The following is a 21,183-nucleotide window of genomic DNA, read 5'->3' as shown; positions in this document are numbered from 1 at the left end:
GGATTCATTTCTGTCATGTGATCTCTGCTCCTTTCAGGGGGGCAGACAATGGCAGGGACCTTATGTTTCCAGGGATGCTATATTTCTCCCACCATGTCAGTGTCTGCTGAGGTGTTGTCAAGTGGGAAAACTGTTGGTCATAGCAACCAATCACAGCTCAGCTTCTTTTGAACGGCTCTGGTGAAATGAAAGATGCTTCGTGATTGGTTGGTGATACACACATTCATTTTTATATATAGAGATTGAGAGTCCTCAGTGGCTGATACCTTTTAATGGCTAACTGAAAAGATGGTAACAAATGGCTAGCTTTCGAGACTACTCAGGTCTCTTCATCAGGCATTGACTAATACAACATCTGAAGAATCACATTTATACACAAGACAGCACAGAAATAACGCAATATATAAGACAAGTGATGTGAAGCAGAATTGTCATTATGGGAGAGGGATAAACAAAATATTGGAACAGTTCATAGATAAGGAGCGTGAATGTTTTATTGCCCTCTGATTGGGGTCTGGTTGTGTTGTGATGACCCCAGAAGGTCTGAAGAGAAAACGGTAATTAGACCTATCGATAATTGTGTTTCCAGGAATCCATCCTGACAGCACGCTGGAGGACGTCCTTCTTATCCACAGTGGGACAGGAAACCACGAGAGCTTAAAAGGACCCTCCCCCTGCCACCCTTCAGTGATTTCTCAAAGTAACATCTGGATGGATGCAAACAGATTCTTTATTTAATCCAACATTTCTCACACACATGTTACATCACAGTCGTATGGATAGTATGGTAGGGAGGGAACTAACAGTGCTGTCAGGATGGATTCCTGGAAACACAATCACCGGTAGGTCTAATTACCGTTTTCCAGGTCACCACCTGACAGCACACTGGAGTAGTACCAAAGGATATTGGTCCTAGGGTGGGACTACTGCGTGGAGCACTTTCCTCCCAAATGCTAATTGCGTGGATACCACATCTAATTTATAATGTTTAGAGAAGGTACTGAGACTGGTCCATGATGCCACTCTGCAGATCTGCTCTGCTGAGGCTCCTCCCCTCTCTGCCCATGATGCGGCCATTGCTCTAGTTGAGTGGACTCTAAGGCTCCCCGGGGGACTGAGACCCTGTGCTCTGTAGACTTGGTTAATTGTGGATCTAATCCACCTTGCTATTGTGGATTTTGATGCCTTCTTTCCCCTATTCGGACCTCTGTATTGGACAAAGAGGTTATTATCCTGTCTCCAGGGCCTGGTTGCGTCCAGGTACCCGAGTACAGTCTCCCTGACATCCAAGTTATGATAGTTTCCTAAAAATAGGAAAGAAAGTGACAGAATGAAGGGAGTACTACCTCCTGATTCATATTGGAGTCTGAGATAACCTTGGGGAGAAAGGCCGGGTCGAGCCTTAAGACTAACCGGTCTTCGAACACCTGTAAGTAAGGGTCCTGGATAGATAGGGCCTGAAGTTCGCCTAGTCTCCTAGCTGACGTGAATGTTACCAGAAAGGCCGCTTTGAGTGAAAGATTACCGATCTCTAAAGCCCCCGTTACACATAGCGATATCGCTAGCAATATCGCTGTAACGTCACAGATTTTGTGACGTAGCAGCGATATTGCGAGCGATATCGCTATGTCTGATCCTAAGGGTACATGAGCGTAGCCTGCTCCTCTCCCACTATGCGTTTTGTGCATGCATCACAGAGGGCTTTCTGCCACGTGTCCTTCAGCTTCTTAGAGCAGATTGGACACTTATTATTCTTCCTCCTGGGCTCCTTTCTCCCTGAGGTGGAGGTTCCCCCCTGGAACATATAAAATACGTGTCCTGTCTGGATCTGCCTTTCTGGGGCCCTGCAGCGACCTTTTCTGAGGCTAATCACGTGACCATGGCTTTCTGGCGCCGTCTCAGTCTTTGCCTGGTCCTCCATGTCTGGGGAAGCCGGACTGCTCTGGGTTGCTGCACTGCTTGCGCTGGGCGTTGCCCGGTCCGCTCCGGAGTTGGAGAGGACACCGCTCTCTCCATTCAAGCTGGTTCTATACCGGCCGTGGCCCGGAAGTGATGGCTGCGGGCCGCGACCCGGCACCGACGCGATGGAAGTTACGCGCCCCCTCCGATGACGCGACCGGAAGCGGCACGGCCGCTTGTGACCGTCGGCTCACCTGCGCTCCCCTTTGCCTGGGGTGACGTGCCGCGTCCAGTGGGGGATGCCCTGCGGTGAACTCCTCCCGGGACCCACTTGTGGAGTCCGCAGAATCCATAGAGGCGGCCTGGGCTCAGGGACATCAGCGGCGGCGGCCGGGGTCGAGAGCCCCCGACAGGAGGAAGCGACCCCATCTCCCAGGAGCAGCGCTGCACTGGGTGTGCTGAGGGACCCTCTGGTGGGTGTCAGCTGCAGAAGTCTTGAGGTAGGAAGGGAAAGGCTGGGCCCCCCGATCCTAACCATCTGGCCGGATCTTCTCTCGCCGTTCCTATCCTCAGTGGGACAGGAAAAACACTGAAGGGTGGCAGGGGGAGGGTCCTTTTAAGCTCTCGTAGTTTCCTGTCCCACTGTGGATAAGAAGGACGTCCTCCAGCGTGCTGTCAGGTGGTGACCTGGAAAATTCCTTAATTAATGTAAAAGGACATAAATCCATGCCACACATTCATTCCTGCACTGAGTGTGTCAAAAGTTTTCATAAATTTGTACTCAGACCCTTCTGTCTCTGAGACTTGAAGTAACCTTTCAATACAAGTAATTTAATGTCCATCATGCTATGACCAGGCATACAAAAATGTTTTGCCACAGGTAGATCCATTCTTTTTTCTTATTGTGTGACAATGAGAATTCTTCCTTGTTCTCAGTTTTTGCCCTGTCTCCCCATATACAGACCCCCAGTTGTATTCCCCAACTCACATCAGGAATACAAGATCCCAGGTACTTTCAGCTGCATCACATCTAATGTGGTGTACTTAATTATTTGTACTAAATGTCCAACTGGGGGTCATTTCCCTTTCTTATACAGCAAAATCAAGATTTGTGAAGACCCCTGGGTAAAATGTGAAGGACTTTTTTTGGAAAGGTGCAAAATGATTCGCAAAACACCTGTAATAACATGACTGCATTTCTTTTCAATTCCACCTTTAGCCATCAGTAATATGTCCACAATGTATGCATTAAAATAGTTTCCGGTCATGGTCTTCTCCCAATTCTAGGCCTGCTATTGTCCTCTTGTGCACCATGTAACCGCAGTTGTGACCAGCAGGTTCACAGAGCATTTCGCTTGGAACCAGCGGTAACTTTATCAATGCAAGTCTGACACACGCTGCAGCTCTCACATGATGCCGAACAGGAACGTAGCGATGATCACGTATTTTAATACATACATTGTGGACATATTACGGGTGGTTGTAAAGATGGTGGGTGTGGACAATGCACCACGGGCTAGGCTTACCCTGGAGAGGCGTAACTAAGTGACTACCTGGCATTCACTACAGCCTCTGATGGGGAGAATAGGCTTGGCCGTAGGTTGTCAACAGGTACCACACCAGGGCAGTCCCAGGGTTTGCAGCAGATGAGGGTCAGAGACATTGGTATGAGGGACAAGAAGACTAAGGCAAAGACGTTTTTGCAGGCTATGCCCACAGCTCCCTATAAAACAGGTGGAGGTAGAGCTGGGATATACAGGCAAGTTTGAAGATCTGCATAAGGACTCAGGGCAGTGGCCTGACAAGGAAAGGAGCAGAGCGGTGAACATTGAGTAGCATAGCGCTGGGAACAAATGCGCCAACATGTATAAAAGAGGGGTTTCGGAAAACAAAAAAACAGTATAATGTAGTATGGCAATAAAATGAGTACATACTGATGCATAATGTTACAGCAGACATACCGCATATACTCGTGTATAAGCCGAGATTTTCAGCCAATTTTTGGGGGGCTGAAAGTCCCCCTCTCGGCTTATATGAGAGTCATATACTGGGGGTGGGCGGGGGATGGGGAGCGGGGGCGTCAGATCATACTCACCCCCTGCTTCTCCCTCAGTCGTCTGCTTCCTGCGTTCAGCGGTCACCTGGTACCGCTCATTAAACTCATGAATATGCAGATTTATGAGTTTAATGAGCGGTACCACATGACCTCTGCAGCCCCTGCTTCTCCATCAGTCGTCTGCTTCCTGCATTCAGCGAAGACCGTGCACCAGGAGGGGGCGAGTATGACAGGCGCAGAGCAATATTCACCTGTCCTTGTTCACCGCTGTGTCTCCAGGTCCTCCTGCTGTGACATTCAGGTCAGAGGGCGCGATGACAGTCATTGTGCGCTGTCTGCTGATGTCACTGCAGAGACTCGGGAGACAGATCGGCAGACAGAGATGGAACAAGGACCAGTAAATATCGCCGATGCCAGGAGCTCAGGACACCGGCACCTGGCCCCAGCAACGGAGAGGTGAGCATGTCATTTTTTTTATTGCAGCAGCAAATAAGGGATATTTATGGAGCATCTTATGGTGCAGCATTAACTCTTGTGCAGCAGCATATTATGGGGGGTATTTATGGAGCATCTTAAGGGGCAGCATTAACCCTTGTGCAGCAGCATATGGGGGGCATTTATGGAGCATCTTATGGGGCAGCATTAACCCTTGTGCAGCAGCATTTGGAGCATCTTGGGCCAGCATATGGGTGGGTTTTATCTATGGAGCATTTTCTTGAACCATCATTAACCCTAGGCTTCTACGCGAGTCAATAAGTTTTCCCAGTTTTGTGGCAAAATTGGGGGGGGGTCGGCTTATACACAAGTATATACGATATTTAATGTGGTAAAAGTTTATAGTAGACTATGAGGTAGGTACTGGATAGTGGAAATCACACTAAATATCCAGCTTTGCTTTACAACATACCTGGTGGTGGTGGGGCAGCTCTGATTGGGTAAGATTTGGCTTTGTTTGTGTTTCCTCTCCCTTGGACCAAGTTTCTTCGTGTTGGCCCTAAATAATAAATATTTGTCATCACACACAGTCAAATAAAAGTGCCACAAAATGTTTTACTTTTTATAACGCGGATCAGCGACATTCTGTATCAGAATCTACTACAGAGAGTGTTACTGTATGTAAAATAATTCTGGAGAACAACATGATGACTCTTTGTTCAAACATAGCTTTGCACCATATTGTGTATATGGGGCTGGGGAGTCTGAGTCGTGGAGTCAGTGTCCATTTTTGTGGAGTTGGGAGTCTGTATAAACGGGACCGGACTCCTAAAATACAGTGGGGGAAAAAGTATTTAGTCAGCCACCAATTGTGCAAGTTCTCCCACTTAAAAAGATGAGAGAGGTCTGTAATTGACATCATAGGTAGACCACAACTATGAGAGTCAAAATAAGACAAATCCAGAAAATCACCTTGCCTGATTTGGCAAGATTTATTTTGCAAGTTATGGTGGAAAATAAGTATTTGGTCATTAACAAAAGTTCATCTCAATATTTTGTTATATATCCTTTGTTGTTAATGACAGGTCAAACATTTTCTGTAAGTCTTCACAAGTTTGGCACACACTGTTGGGTGGTATGTTGGCCCATTCCTCCATGCAGATCTCCTCTAGAGCAGTGATGTTTTGGGCCTGTCGCTGGGCAACATGGACTTTCAAATCCCTCCAATGGTTTTCTATGGGGTTGAGATCTGGAAACTGTCTAGGCCACTCCAGGACCTTCATATGCTTCTTACGAAGCCACTCCTTTGTTGACCTGGCGGTGTGCTTGGGATCATTATCATGCTGAAAAGACCCATACACATTTCATCTTCAATGCCCTTGCTGATGGAAGGAGGTTTGCACTGAAAATCTCAATACATGGCCCCATTCATTCTTTCATATACACGGATCAGTCGTCCTGGCTCCTTTGCAGAGAAACAGCCCCAAAACATGATGTTGCCACCCCCATGCTTCACAGTAGGTATGGTGTTTTCTGGATGCAACTCAGCATTCTGTCTCCTCCAAACACGACGTGTTTTGTTTCTACCAAACAATTCTATTTTGGTTTCATCAGACCATATGACATTCTCGCAATACTCTTTTGGATAATCCAAATGCTCTCTAGCAAACTTCAGACAGGCCTGGACATGTACTGGCTTCAGCAGGAGGACATGTCTGAAACATCAGGATCTGAGTCCCTGGCAGCATAGTGTGTTCCTGATGGTAACCTTTGTTAGGGTGGTCCCAGCTCTATGCAGGTCATTCACTAGGTCACCCCATGTGGTTCTGGGATTTTTGCTCACCATTCTTCTGATCATTTTAACCCCACGGGGTATGATCTTGCGTGGAGCCCCAGATCGAGGGAGATTGTCAGTGATCTTGTAGGTCTCCTATTTTCTTATTACTGCTCCCACAGTTGATTTCATCACACCAAGCTGCTTGCCTATTGCGGATTCTGTCTTCTCAGCCTGGTGCAGGGCTACAATTTTATTTCTGGTGTCCTTCGAAGGCTCTTTGGTCTTCACCTAGTGGAGTTTGGAGTGTGACTGTTTGAACTTGTTCTCAGTTTAAAAAACATCTGTTCACAACCTCAAACAGGTGCCATTACTACATGTAATGTGTGGAGGACAGAGGAGCCTCTTAAAAGAAGTTACAGGTCTGTGAGAGCCAGAAATTTTACATGTTTTTTCAGGTGACCAAATACTTATTTTCCACCATAATTTGCAAAATAAATCTTGCCAAATCAGACAAGGTGATTTTCCTCATTTTGACTCACTTTGGCTGACTAAATACTCCCCCCCACTGTATATAATAAATTGGGTTCAGTAGTACAATGCAGGATGTGATGAATCTTTTCCTAAGAATTTGGGAAAGTAATGAAATGTCCTATAAATGTCTGTTCCTGATCTAAGGATCTCTGCATTTTATGTACATGCTCAGTGACCAGTGCTGTGGGGTCGGAGTCAGGAAAATGTCAGTCTCTGGTTTGGCTTACAGTCTCTACAGCCCTGGCATGCATACACACACTTTCTTACAATTCTTGTAAAATTAAGTACATTCAGAGTATGCATTCTCCTGTGTGGTTATTCTTTCAATTCCTCCTGAGAACAGTCAAACCTACTTACGGGAGTTCTTTGGCAGGCCTTGTCCTATGCTGACCTGTAGCACCTTATTACTGTGTTTAAGTATGGCCAAATCACCAAATCCTTGGAGAAATTGCACTTGACGGGAGCCACTTCCACCGCTCCATGGACCCCAGTTTTCTTTTTTTAATTTCATCTCAAGGCTGTAGTAAAATATAGAAAACAAAAAAACTATGAAATATTTATCAACCATAACAATTCTTGTCATCGATATTTTGATATAAAAAATGTCAGAATATAAACTAACTGTAAATTTGTAATCATAGTATTTTCCTGTATTTCAAATAAGTTGAAATCCTTCAAAAACAAGATTGGAATGAAAGGTCACACGCACTAACAGCCCCACATGTCACCAACAATGAGATCCATCCAGAAAAGTCAGAATAAGGCTGGGTCAAATATATATATATTATAATATAATATATATCTATCTCCTCAGGCAAAGATTAATATACCATTGCACATATTTATAAAAATCAGCTTCTCTACATCTGACAGCCATTCCATTCCAGTGTCAGTTGAATTCCAGCCAGCCAGAGTACACCTCATTCTACTTACCTTATATACGCCGACCCGTGTATAAGCCGACCCCCCTAATTTTGCCACAAAAAACTGGGAAAACTTATTGCCTCGTGTATAAGCCGAGGGTGGAATCCATAGACTTTGCCATGCTGCTCCATAGTTTATGCCCCCATATGCTGCTCCATAGAATATGCCCCCATATGCTACTCCATAGATTATGCCCCCATATGCTGCCCCATAGACTCTGCCCCCATATACTGCTCCATAGACTATGCCCCCATATGCTGCTCCATAGAATATGCCCCCATATGCTGCTCCATAGAATATGCCCCCATGTACTGCTCCATAGAATATGCCCCCATATGCTGCGCCATAGAATATGCTACCCCATAGACTATGCCCTCATATACTGCTCCATAGTTTATGCCCCCATATGCTGCTCCATAGAATTTGCCCCCATATGCTACTCCATAGATTATGCCCCCATATGCTGCCCCATAGACTCTGCCCCCATATACTGCTCCATAGACTATGCCCCCATATGCTGCTCCATAGAATATGCCCCCATATGCTGCTCCATAGAATATGCCCCCATGTACTGCTCCATAGAATATGCCCCCATATGCTGCGCCATAGAATATGCTACCCCATAGACTATGCCCTCATATACTGCTCCATAGTTTATGCCCCCATATGCTGCTCCATAGAATTTGCCCCCATATGCTGCTCCATAGATTATGCCCCCATATGCTTCTCCATAGTTTATGCCCCCCATATGCTGCCCCATAGACTATGCCCCCATATGCTGCCCCATAGACTATGCCCCCATATGCTGCCCAATATGCTGCTCCATAGAATATGCCCCCCATATGCTGCTCCATCGACTATACCCCCATATGCTGCAAACAAAAAAAAAAAAAAAAAAAAAGCGCCATACTCGCCTCTCCTGGGTCCATCGCCACTGTCTGCGGCTTCTTGTGTCAGTGACTGTTCAGCCAGCAGAGGGGCGGCGCGCGCTAATCACGTCACCGCGCCCCCTGCTGCCTAAACATCACTGACACAGGATGCAGCAGAGACAGCGGTGAGCAGCGATGGACCGGGGGACAGGTGAATATCGCTATACTCACCCCAAAAAAATGGGCTGAAAATCTCGGCTTATACAGGAGTATATACAGTAATGTGCTTCTGGTTAGGAGATCTGAATCAAACCTTATTTAACAAAGGAAAGTACAAAGAACCCTGCCTGCTGTGGTGTTCACAATCCTCTTGGAATAGGACAAGATGCATGAAAGCTGTGATTAAAAATCATGGTTATTCCACAAAATATTGATTTCAGAACTGTTCCTGGGTTAAAACATTAGTATTGTTGTTTCTAAATGATTATGAACTTGTTTTCTTAGCATTATTTGAGGTCTGCAAGCACTGCATTTGTTATTTTGACCATTTCTCATTTTCTGAAAATAAATATAAAATTAAGTGCTTGGAAATTCGGAGACATATTGTCAGTAGTTTACAGACTAAAAGAGCAATTTACATTGTACTCAAAAATATACCTATAAAGAGAAAAATCAGACAAACTGAACATTTTGCAGTGGTCTCTTAATTTTTGCCAGGGATGGATCTCTCTATCTCCACACACACACACACACACACACACACACACACACACATACATACACACAAAAGAAATAAGATTTTCACCTAGAGGTAGCATGACTTTTTCCCCTCACTAGTCATCCCTGTGGAGCAAGTGTGCCGTCTGTATGCAATCTTTTTTTTTTTACTCTGTAGCAGTTACGCACTTACAGGATCATTTAAAGTTTCCCATGTTACAGAACTTTAATGCATTGAAAAATCAGATGCCGTACTGTGACACCTTACGGCAGCCGATTGAAACCATATAGGTGCAAGAAAACAGTGCAATCACGACATGCTGCAATTTTTTTCACACAGATACGGTCAGTTAAAAAAACATGGTCATCAGCACTGCCCCACTGACTAATCCAATTAATAAAAATAATTGATGGTGCATGTACCCGGAACTGTCAAACTCAAATTCACATAGTTTCCTCCTAAAACTCAGCGCTCAATACAAAAATAGAAAAGTAATGAAAAACTATACAGCCCCTCCTTAACCCCTTCACGACAAGACCATTTTCCTTTTTTTGCTCCCCTTCTTCCCAGAGCCATAACTCTTTTCTGTCCACATAGAGATGTGAGGGCTTGTTTGTTGCAGGACGGGTTGTACTTTTGGATGACCTTATTCATTTTACCACATCGTGTACTGGAAAATGGGGAAAAAACGCCAAGTGAAGTTGTGAAAAAACACAATTCTGACATTTTTTTTTTTAAAGGTGTATATTTAGTCAGAACGAGGATCCATAGGCTTTCATTGCAAAAATCGATTTCCAGCTCATGCGTAGTGCATAGAACAGGCCGGCTCGCTGCAATTACGGTGACATCACAGAGCAAAATGCCGCTTGACACTAGGGAACGCAGCGGTTGGCGAGTATATGAATACACACACACACACCCCGAATACAAAAAAGTTCATAGAAATGCTTCTTTAAAACAAAAACAAGACACATGGGTTGCGGAAGCTGTTTTTATCTTGAAAATTTGTGATATCTAAACTAAAATTAGATATTGGTTTCTAATCTCAGATCCTGCTGTTTCAGACATGTCCTCTTGCTTAAGCCATAGATAAGGATTTAGAAACCAAAATAAATGTCATACCTAAACTACCGTTGCTTAATTTCGATGGCCTGGTTATAATAACCCAGAATCCACATAATGGTAATCAGTGTCGTGCTGACTAGTTTGGGAGAAAATCTTTCATCTATGGCAAACTTTAAAGTAAAGGCAGGAAGAAAAATCTTTTCTGATGGACAAAATGGAGAGGCAGCCGGCTCCTGGAGTAACATAGTAACATAGTTATTAAGGTTGAAGGGAGACTAAGTCCATCTAGTTCAACCCATATCCTATCCTAACTTGCCCTAACATGTTGATCCAGAGGAAGGCAAAAAAACCCCATGTGGCAACAAGTAAGCTTCACATTGGGGAAAAAAATTCCTTCCTGACTCCACATACGGCAATCAGACTTGCTCCCTGGATCAACGCAATATTAAGGAAACTAGTGTATATACCCTGTAATATTATACTTTTCAAGAAAGGCATCCAGTCCATTCTTAAATTTTAGTAGGGAATCACTCATTACAACATCATATGGCAGAGAGTTCCATAGTCTCACTGCTCTTACAGTAAAGAATCCGCGTCTGTGAGTATGCTTAAACCTTCTTTCCTCCAGACGTAGAGGTTGCCCCCTTGTCCCCGTCACAGGTCTAAGAGTAAAAAGATCATTAGAAAGGTCTTGGTATTGTCCCTGCATATATTTATACATTGTAATAAGATCACCCCTAAGCCTTCGATTCTCCAAACTAAATAACCCCAAATGTAATAACCTGTCTTGGTATTGCAGACCCCCTAGTTCCCTAATAACCTTGGTCGCTCTTCTCTGCACCCGCTCCAGTTCTTTCTTATACACCGGTGACCAGAACTGTACACAGTATTCTAAGTGTGGTCGCACTAGTGACTTATATAGAGGTAAAACCACCATGGTTACTTACCGGTAGCCGGTTTTTCCGGAACCCATGACAGCACCACCTGAGAGAGGGATCCGCCCCGCCAGGACAGGAACCTATTGAGACATAAGGGGCGGCACCTCTCCCCCGCTTCAGTTGGGTTACAGAGCATTGAGAGGACTTCCCGGTTAGTTACATGTTTAATCCAACACCACAACACTCAAAACACCCTACTAATTGTGCACACCCATACAGTGAAAAAGGGGGGGGAATGTACGGGTGCTGTCATGGGTTCCGGAAAAACCGGCTACCGGTAAGTAACCATGGTGGTTTTCCCTTCACCCATGACAGCACCACCTGAGAGATTTTTGGAGACTTCGAAACACCTTAGGGAGGGACCACCGCTTGCAGCACCCTTCTACCAAAGGTTAAGTCAGCAGAGGAGGATAGATTTAATCTATAGTGCTTAAAGAAGGTTGAAGGTGAGGCCCAGGTAGCGGCCTTACAAATCTGTTTGATTGATACCTCTGCCTTTTCAGCCCAGGAGGTCGCCACGGCTCTGGTGGAATGAGCCTTGATGCCGTCAGGAATCGGGATATCACTAGCTGAATAGGCTACACTAATGGCTTCCCTAATCCATCTAGCAATAGTCCCTTTTGAAACTCCATAGCCTTTCCTGGCACCCTGAAAAGCTACGAATAGGGACTGTGACCTCCTCCACTGGCTAGTGGCAGATATATATTCTACGAGAGCCCTTTTAACATCCAGACTATGGAATTTTTCCTCCCCCAGATTTTTTGGATTTTCGCAAAAGGATGGAAGGACAATTTCCTGACCCCGATGGAAATCTGATACTACCTTGGGCAGATAACTGGGGTCTGTTCTTAAAACTACCCTATCCTGAAAGACTTGCGTGTAAGGAGGATTTACTGAGAGAGCCTGTAAGTCGCTTATCCTGCGGGCTGATGTGAGGGCTACTAACAGGATTGTTTTTAGGGTCAAGAACTTTAGGGGTAGCTGATGTAATGGCTCATACGGATCTTTTGTAAGGGCTTCTAACACCAGGTTTAAATCCCAGGGGGCTATTCTGGGTATTGGAATAGGCTTAGCTCTATGGCAGGATTTAATAAATCTGGCTATCCACCTATCTGATGCCAGTTTGCAATTGTAGAGCGCCCCTAGTGCCGACACCTGAACCTTAAGTGTGTTTACTGCTAACCCCATCTGCAACCCAGATTGTAAGAACTCTAGGATGGCCCTAATCGGGGGTTCTTTTCCTAACGGCTTACCCAAGAACTGTAGGAACTTATCCCATGTTCTGCCGTAGATGTTAGTAGTCACCGGTTTCCTGCTTTTTAGCAGAGTGGCCACCAGCCCAGGGGAGAACCCCCTATCCATTAAAAGCGACCTTTCAAATTCCACGCCGTCAGATGGAATCCTTTGACCTGAGCGTGCAATATTGGACCCTGAGCTAGTAGGTCCGGGATTTCTGGCAGAACCCATGGATCGGAGAGGGACATCTTCCGTAGCAGAGCAAACCAGGGCCTTTTTGGCCAGAATGGAGCTATTAGAATCACCCTGGCTTGATCGTTTCTGATTTTTCTTACCACAGTTGGGATCAGAGCTACTGGGGGGAACGCGTAAGCCAGTCTGAAGTTCCACTGGATGTGCAACGAGTCCACTGCCCATGGATTTTCCCTCGGGTTTAGAGAGCAGAACCTTTCTGTTTGCCTGTTGTGCTTGTTTGCAAAGAGGTCTATCACCGGTTCCCCCCAAAGCTGAATTATCTTTTGAAAAATGGACCGGTTTAGCGCCCATTCTCCTTGCCTCAGGGTATTGCGACTCAGGAAATCTGCCTCTATGTTTTCTGCCCCTTTTATGTGTAGGGCTGTCACGGAGTGTAGGTGTTCCTCTGCACTGCTCAGAATGTCTGTTGCTGCTTCCATTAAGGAGTGTGATTTTGTCCCACCTTAGTGGTTGATGTATGCCACTGCTACCTTGTTGTCTGACATGATGCGTACGTCTCGACCCTGGAGTAGCGGAATGAAGTGGCTTAGGGCCTTGCCCACTGCCCACAGTTCTCTCAGGTTGGAGGATGCCTTCCTTTCTTGAGGTGTCCAGGAACCCTGACCTATGAGGCCCCTTAGGTGTGCCCCCCACCCCGAGGAGCTTGCATCTGTTAAAATTATATCTGTCGCCTGTCTGTCCCATGGTATTCCTAAGGTCAGATTTGTCCCGTTCAACCACCAGTTGAGAGAGTCTCTGGTTTTTGAGGAAAGCTCCAGCTTCCCTTCCAAACGCCCTCTTAGCGATCTTTGTGCTCTTAGTATCTCCCCCTGGAGTTGCCGGGTGTGAAACTGAGCCCACCTGACCGCCGGAATACAGGATGTTAGGGTACCTAGTAGGGACATTGCTTTTCTTAATGTCATACATGGTTGGTTTCGGCCCGCCAAGGCCAGATTTTGTACCTTCTCTATCTTGGACTCTGGGAGCAGACACTCTTGCCTTTCTGAGTCCAGTATAAATCCTAGGAAGGTCTGTTTCTTTAGGGGTTGTAATTTTGATTTTTTGAAATTGACTATCCACCCTAATTCTTGCAAGGTGTTGATCACCTGAGTCAACTGTGCTGTACAGTGGTCCTCTGAACTGCCCACTATAAGAAAATCGTCCAGGTATGGTATTATGACCGTATCGTGAATCCGGAGAAAGGCTGTCACTTCCGCTATGACCTTGGTGAAGACCCTCGGGGCTATGGATATGCCAAACGGAAGAGCCCTGAACTGAAAGTGCCTTAGTGTGCCCTGAATATAAAGCGCTACCCTCAGGTATTTCTGGTAATCTGGATGGATAGGGATGTGATAATACGCATCCTTTAAATCGACTACGGCCATGAAGCAATCTTGATGTAGCAGCTTCACTGCCGTAGTCACTGATTCCATCTTGAAGGTCGGGTTCCTTATCCAAAGATTGAGGCGTCTGAGGTTTATGATTGTCCTGAACGACTGATCCGGTTTTTTTATTAGAAAAAGGGGTGAATAAAACCCCTTTCCTTCCTGTAAGCGTGGCACCTCGGACAGTACCCGCTTGTCTATCAGGCTCAGGATTTCTGTTTCTAAGGCCAGTTGTTCTTCGGTCATCTTCCTGATAGGTGTGATGACGACCACGGGTTTTGGCTGACGAATAAAGGGGATTTTCAGGCCTTCTTTTAGGATGCTCAGAATCCAGGTATTGGAGGAGATCTTTTCCCAGGCCTGGAAAAAGAGTGCCAATCTCCCTCCTACTGGAATACCGGCGTCATTGTGGTGACTTTTTTGAGGTGGAGGTGCCTCCACCAAACATAAACCCTGATTCTTTCTTTCTTTTATCCTCCCATCTTCTCCTGTCAGCGGGAGGACGCCCTCTATTGAATCTCCCCCTCCGAAAGGGCTGTCTCCTCTGATCCATAGGGAATCTGGGGAAGCCTTTTTTTCTTATCGCCTGCTTTCTCCAGAATATCGTCCAAGTTCTTGCCGAACAGGAATCGACCATCGCAGGGGAGAGAGCACAATTTGGCCTTGGACTGAAGGTCACCCGGACAGCCCTTAAGCCATAACGCGCGTCTAGCAGCATTTGATAGTGACGCTGCTCTGGCTGTCAATCGCAGAGTCCGCCGAGGTATCTGCCAAAAAAGCCGCTGCCCCGTGCAAGAGATACATGTCTGATAAGATCTTCTCTCTTGGGACCCTTGACGCCAGCTTCTCTTCTAACTGCTGCAGCCAGATCATGAGGGAGCGTGCCGTGCAGGTGCCCGCTATCGCCGGCTTTAGACCTCCTGCTGTCGCTTCCCATGCGTGCCTCAAATATGAGTCCGCTTTTTTGTCCAGCAGGTCTCTAAGAACCCCTGCATCTTCCAAGGGCAGGGCCGACCTTTTGGAAGATCTGGACACCGCTGCATCTATTTTTGGGACTTTGTCCCATACCTCCGTATCCTTGTATTCAAAGGGGTATCGTCTCTTAGAGGCGGATGGAAGGGCCCCCGATTTTTCAGGCTTTTTCCACTCCTTCTCAATAAGCGCCTGGATTTTCGTGTTTACTGGAAAGGTTCGTTTTTTCCTCTCCTGAAGCCCCCCAAACATGACGTCCTCTAGGGTTTTAGCCGCCCTTTCTTCCTGTAGGCCCATTGTGGTTCTAATGGCCTTTAGGAGGGCATCTGTATCTTCTACAGGGAAACATGGCTTACCCCCTGTGTCACTATCTGAGGAGTCTGAGGAGGATGATTTTTCCGCCTGAGATGATACTGACGCGGAATCTGAGGGGGAACTAGGGAAATCCTTCTTGCTTTTTTTCCCTTTTTTCAATAAGGACTTAATTGAGCCTTCCATTTCTGACCTGAGGGCAGATATTAGATTGGCTGCGAAACTAGGCGCTTCCTCCGCCATAGTCCGCTGAATGCACGAAGCACAGAGATCTTTTTGCCAGTCTCTTGCTAGGGGAGATTTACATATAGCACAATCCCTATTCTTCTTCTTGCTTCCCGCTTTTCTGGGCCTTTCCTACAGGGTGAAGCATACAATAGAAAGTCTTAGTTACTCACCGGTTAACGGTATTTTTCGGAGTCCATGACAGCACCACCTGAGAGAGAGGGGATCCGCCCTTTAGGAACAGGAAACCTACAGATACAAAAGGGTGGCACCTCTCCCACGCATCAGTTGGATTACAGAGCACAAGAGGACTTCCAAGGTTAATGCATGATTTATGTACAGTATTCTTTACAATTATAACTTATCACCAGTGGGTAAATACAAGAAAAAAAAGACGTGCACACCCCAATTAAACTAAAGGGAGGGAATATACGGGTGCTGTCATGGACTCCGAAAAATACCGTTAACCGGTGAGTAACTAAGACTTTATTCGGTCGTCCATGACAGCACCACCTGAGAGATTTACAGAGAGTAATATCAGTTTTAGGGAGGGACTACAGCCTGCAGCACCCTTATACCAAAAGAGAGGTCTGTGGAAGCACCTAGGTCTAGCCTATAATGACTATAAAAGGTGCTCGGAGAGGACCAAGTAGCCGCCTTACATATCTGGTCGATGGAGACTTCTGATCTTTCGGCCCAGGAGGTTGCCATTGCCCTGGTGGAATGCGCCCTCAGCTTTCCGGGTGGCGACCTGCCCTTTGATGTGTATGCTATTGCAATCGCCTCTCTAATCCATCTGGCTAGTGTATTTTTTGATGCTCTACAACCTTTTCTGGGGCCTTGATGAGAGATAAATAGGGCATTATCTTTCTTCCAGGGATCAGTGACTGACAGATATTCTATGAGGCCTCTCCTGACATCCAGGGTGTGTAGTTTCCTTTCCTTCTCATTAGTTGGATTAGGGAGGAAGGATGGCAGAACTATCTCCTGCGTCCTATGGAAACTAGAAACTACCTTAGTTAAGTACGCTGGATCAGGTCTGAGTATTACCCTATCCTCTTTAAACTGTAAATAAGGAGGACACCTAGATAAGGCCTGAATATCGCTTATTCTGCGAGCTGATGTCAGAGCTACCAGGAAGGCTACCTTGAGGGACAGGATTTTTAGGGAAGCCGACGAGATAGGTTCGAATGGAGTCTCTGTCATAGCAGTGAGGACTAAGTTCAAGTCCCACGGCATAAACCTATCCTTCATTATTGGCCTGGATCTACCTGCTGCCTTAATGAATCTGCTTATCCAATAATTACCAGCAATGTTGCAGCTAAACAGAGCCCCCAAGGCTGACACTTGTACTTTAAGGGTACTGGTAGAGAGTCCCATGTCTAGACCTTTTTGTAGGAACTCTAATATCTGCATTATAGGTGCTGAATCCCCAGCGATTACTTCTGAGTTTTGAAGGAATTTTTTCCAAATCCTGACATAAATTTTTGTGGTAATGATTTTCCTACTTTTAAGAAGGGTGTTAATTAGGTCTGTGGAGAAACCCTTTTCTTCTAATAATGACCGTTCAAACTCCACGCCGTCAGATGAAGGCCAGCCACCTGAGGATGGAAGACTGGGCCCTGGGACAGGAGATCCGGGATGACCGGCAGAACCCAAGGATCGGACACCGACATGGTCCTGAGGCATGAGAACCATGCTCTCCTGGGCCAAAACGGAGCGATAACTATCACCCTTGCTCTGTCTTTCCTGATTTTCCTCATCACTAGGGGTAGAAGAGATAGGGGAGGGAAGGCGTAGGCTAGTTTGAAGTCCCAGTTTATCAGGAAGGCATCTACCGCCAGAGGATTTTCTCTGGGATTCAGGGAGCAGAATTGTTCCAATTGAGTGTTGTCTCTGGTGGCGAATAGGTCTACCTCTGGATATCCCCACTTTTGAACAATCAGTTTGAATATGGAGGTGTTTAAAGACCATTCTCCTTGCTTTAGCTGATTGCGGCTTAAAAAGTCTGCCGTGATGTTGTCTTTTCCTTTTATATGCAATGCTGTTAAAGATAGGAAGTATTGTTCTGCTAGATGGAACAACCGTTCTGCTACCAACATCAGGGGTCTGGAACGAGTCCCGCCTTGGTGATTGATGTATGCCACGGTGACCTGATTGTCGGAGAACACTCGTACATGATGGCCCTGTAGATACACAAGGAGCTTTTTAGCCGCCTGTTCTACTGCCGTTAATTCTTTTAGGTTAGATGACATTCCTAACTGATGATGTTGCCATCGGTCCTGGACTAAAATTTCACCCATATGAGCTCCCCAACCGTAAGGACTAGCATCCGTGGTGACTATGCGGGTTACGTTATACTCCCAGGGCACCCCTTTTAATAAGTTATCCTTGTGTAACCACCACTCTAGGGACTCCCTTGTGTTACGGGATAAGGTTAGCTGACCCTCCAAGTAACCTCCAAGGACTTTTTGATGTAATAAGACCTCGCTCTGTAGTTTCCTTGCATGAAACTGGGCCCACTGGACTGCCGGGATACAGGCCGAGAGAGAGCCTAGAAGGGACATGGCTTTTCTGAGGGACATGGTGGGGTTATTGGAGGCGTTCAGGATCTGATAATGGAGGCGAACGAGCTTGTCCGGAGGCAGACGGCATTCCTGTTTTTCAGAATCCAGGGTTAGGCCCAAAAATTGTTGGACTTTCATTGGCTGCAACCGGGACTTTTTGACGTTCAGCAACCATCCTAACCGTTCTAGGGCAGACATTGCCTTTTGTAGCTGTTGTAAACAATGGTTTGCCGTTTTACCTACAATGAGAAAATCGTCCAGGTAGGGGATCACCAGAATGTCTGATTCACGTAGATGGGCCATGACCTCCGCTATCACCTTAGTAAACACTCGGGGAGCGACTGCCACTCCAAAAGGGAGGGCCGCATATTGGAAATGTCGAATTGACCCATCCAAATGAACCGCCACTCTGAGGAACCGCTGATGGCCTGCATGGATGGGTATATGGTAGTATGCGTCTTTTAAATCTAACACCACCATGAAGCAATTTTTGAACAGCAATTTTATTGCAGATTTAATCGTTTCCATCTTAAAGGGACGTATGACCAAAAATTTGTTGAGGGCTTTGAGGTTAATTATTGTCCTAAAGGAGCTGTCCGGTTTGCGGACCAGGAACAGAGGGGAGTAGAATCCCTTCCCCCATTCTTCCTCCGGAACCTCTATCAGGACTTTCTTAGCGCACAGGATATGAACCTCGGCTTCCAGGGCAGCTTGTTCTGCCGCAGATGACCTGAGAGGGGTGATTTTAAATTGATCAAGGGGAACCCTAGAAAACTCTAGTCGTAGTCCCACGGCTATTATCCCCAATATCCAGCTGCTATTGGAGATCAGAGACCAGGATGGGTAGAAGGCAGCTAGTCTCCCTCCTACCGGGGCAACTAGTCATTGGGGCGGCTTTTTCGTATCCCGAGCTGGACCTTCCTGGCGCCCTCCCCCAAACATGAATCCTGTACCTTTCCTTTTTTTATCATCCCATCTGCCCTGATCTCTGGACGGCCTTCTCCGGAAAACCCCTTTCCTGGCGAAGGGACGTCTGTACGAGGGGTTCGGGAGACTGGGAAATTTCTTTTTGTCATCTCCAGCTTTCTCCAACAATTCGTCCAAGACGGGACCGAATAGGTACTCCCCTTCGCAGGGAATGGAACAGAGACGGGACCGGGTTTGAATATCTCCTGGCCAGCATTTTAACCAGAGCGCTCTTCGCGCTGCATTAGACAGACCTGCGGCTTTTGCCGCCATTCTTGCAGAGTCTGCAGAAGCATCGGCTAAAAACGCTGCGGCATTCTGAATGACGGGTAAATTTTTCCGAATAGATGATCTTGATGCTCCATCTCTTAGTTCGGAATCTAGCTGATCTAGCCAGACCATCATGGATCTGGCTGTACAGGTGGCAGCTACCGCTGGTCTTAACGCGCCTGCTGACATCTCCCATGTCCCTTTAAGGAAAGAATCCGCTTTCTTATCTAACGGATCTTTCAGGGAGGCCATATCGTCAAATGGTATGGCGGATTTTTTAGATGCTTTGGCTACTGCAGCATCTAGTTTCAGGGCTTTATCCCATCTATTTACTACCGGGTCCTCGAAGGGGTATCTCCGCTTAAAGGCTGGTGGCATGGAGCCCCTTTTTTCCGGTCTCTTCCATTCTCTATAAATTAGGCTCTGAACCTTTTCGTTTAATGGAAAGGCTTTACGTTTTTTGGGGTCCAACCCCCCGAACATAATGTCCTGTGCTGAGAGTTCCTGTTTTTTGTCCGCTACCCCCATGGTGGACCGTATAGCTTTCACTAATTTGTCCATCTGGTCTAAGGGGAAGCAGAACCGGCTAGAGTCTTCATCCGAGGAAGACGACGAGGAGGCCGAGGAGTCCGAGGAATTGTCCCCCTTCCCAGGGGCGACTGAGGCCTCCGAGCCTGAACCACTAGCCTCTCTTCTCCTAGAAGGTTCTCTTTGAGGTAAAGCTTTCATTTCTGCCCTGATCATGTCTCTCAGGTTTGAAGTGAAGTCAGGTGTCTCTTCCGCTACCTGCATAAACGGGGGAGAGTATGAGGGCCTGACAATCTACCCCTGGACTCCCTGTCCTTAACTCCTACCGTCTGCCGTATGCATGGCTGGCATAATTTTTTAGGGTGGCCATCTGGAAGGGGGGAACTACAGAGGGCACATTCCCTGTGTTTCTGTTTTCCCGTAACCTTCTTCCCCTGAAAAAAAAGCATAAAGGAACACTGCATCAGGGTACATTCACAGAGATCTCTTACCCATGCAGATGAGGCAGGTACCGGATCACGGAGGGAGGCAGGGGGGTCCTTTCTGGAGGAACTTTCGCGGCTCTGGTCGCTGGTTCGTTTCTGTTTCTTCTGCTGGCCACTCGCCTGTTTCTGCGGGTGCTCCTGCGTCTCGTCCTGCTGGACTAAGGGGGCTTCCGACGTCTCCATTGCTGGGGCCTTCAGAAGCACCCCAGCGGCGTCCCCATCTGCCTTATATGGCCTCCTGTCCGGTTTAGCAGGCATACTGTCCTAGCACCACCCCCCGGCTTTTGCGTTCCCTCCCCCATGCTCCGGCCCCCCTCGCCTTCGCCGGGTCGCCGCGCGACCCCCGGACCGGCATGCACCCGCGGCGCGCGCCGGAGGCCGCCGGCACCCGACTTCCGGTATCGGCGCCATCGCTCCGCCCCTTCCGCCGCGTCACTTCCGCCGCTCACAGAGCCCTGCGGGAGCGCGCGCGAAGGAGCCGCGCAGGCCCGCCCGGAGTGCCAGCACCCCCCGCGCCCGCCGCCATGAGCCCGGCCAGGAGACAGCACTGACCCGGAGGACCGGGCCTGGGGAAGCGCACCGGGGCATACCTACCAGGTGCTGGCTCTGGAGACGGCATCCACCGGACCCTTGCTCCACCTGCTTCGTCCACTGCCGTGGTAACCTACCCGGCCCCACCGTGGCGCTTCCAGGGACCCCGCACTGACCGAGGTAGGAGACCCCCTCGCTACCTGGGTCGGTCAGCCGGCCTGGGTATTCCATGATGATTCTGACGGACGATCTGTAGAGAG

At 47.2% G+C, this 21,183-nt stretch overlaps 1 protein-coding gene across 2 annotated transcripts in view; it reads right to left on the bottom strand.

Annotated features, from left to right (window-relative positions):
- Positions 1-21,183, bottom strand: part of MYO1E (myosin IE) — a 274,229-nt gene that overhangs the window by 16,112 nt on the left and 236,934 nt on the right. For both annotated transcript variants that reach the window (XM_073586955.1, XM_073586956.1), the window contains 2 exons: positions 7,056-7,216; positions 4,863-4,949 (listed from right to left, as the gene is read on the bottom strand). In XM_073586955.1, coding sequence (XP_073443056.1) covers positions 4,863-4,949; positions 7,056-7,216 — 248 coding nt within the window. The remainder of the gene's footprint in view (positions 1-4,862; positions 4,950-7,055; positions 7,217-21,183) is intronic.

This window comes from Dendrobates tinctorius, unplaced genomic scaffold, assembly GCF_039654945.1.
Source record: "Dendrobates tinctorius isolate UK_male_01 unplaced genomic scaffold, ASM3965494v1 ptg000097l, whole genome shotgun sequence".
NCBI lineage: Eukaryota > Metazoa > Chordata > Amphibia > Anura > Dendrobatidae > Dendrobates > Dendrobates tinctorius.
This window is presented reverse-complemented; position numbering and strand designations above follow the sequence as displayed.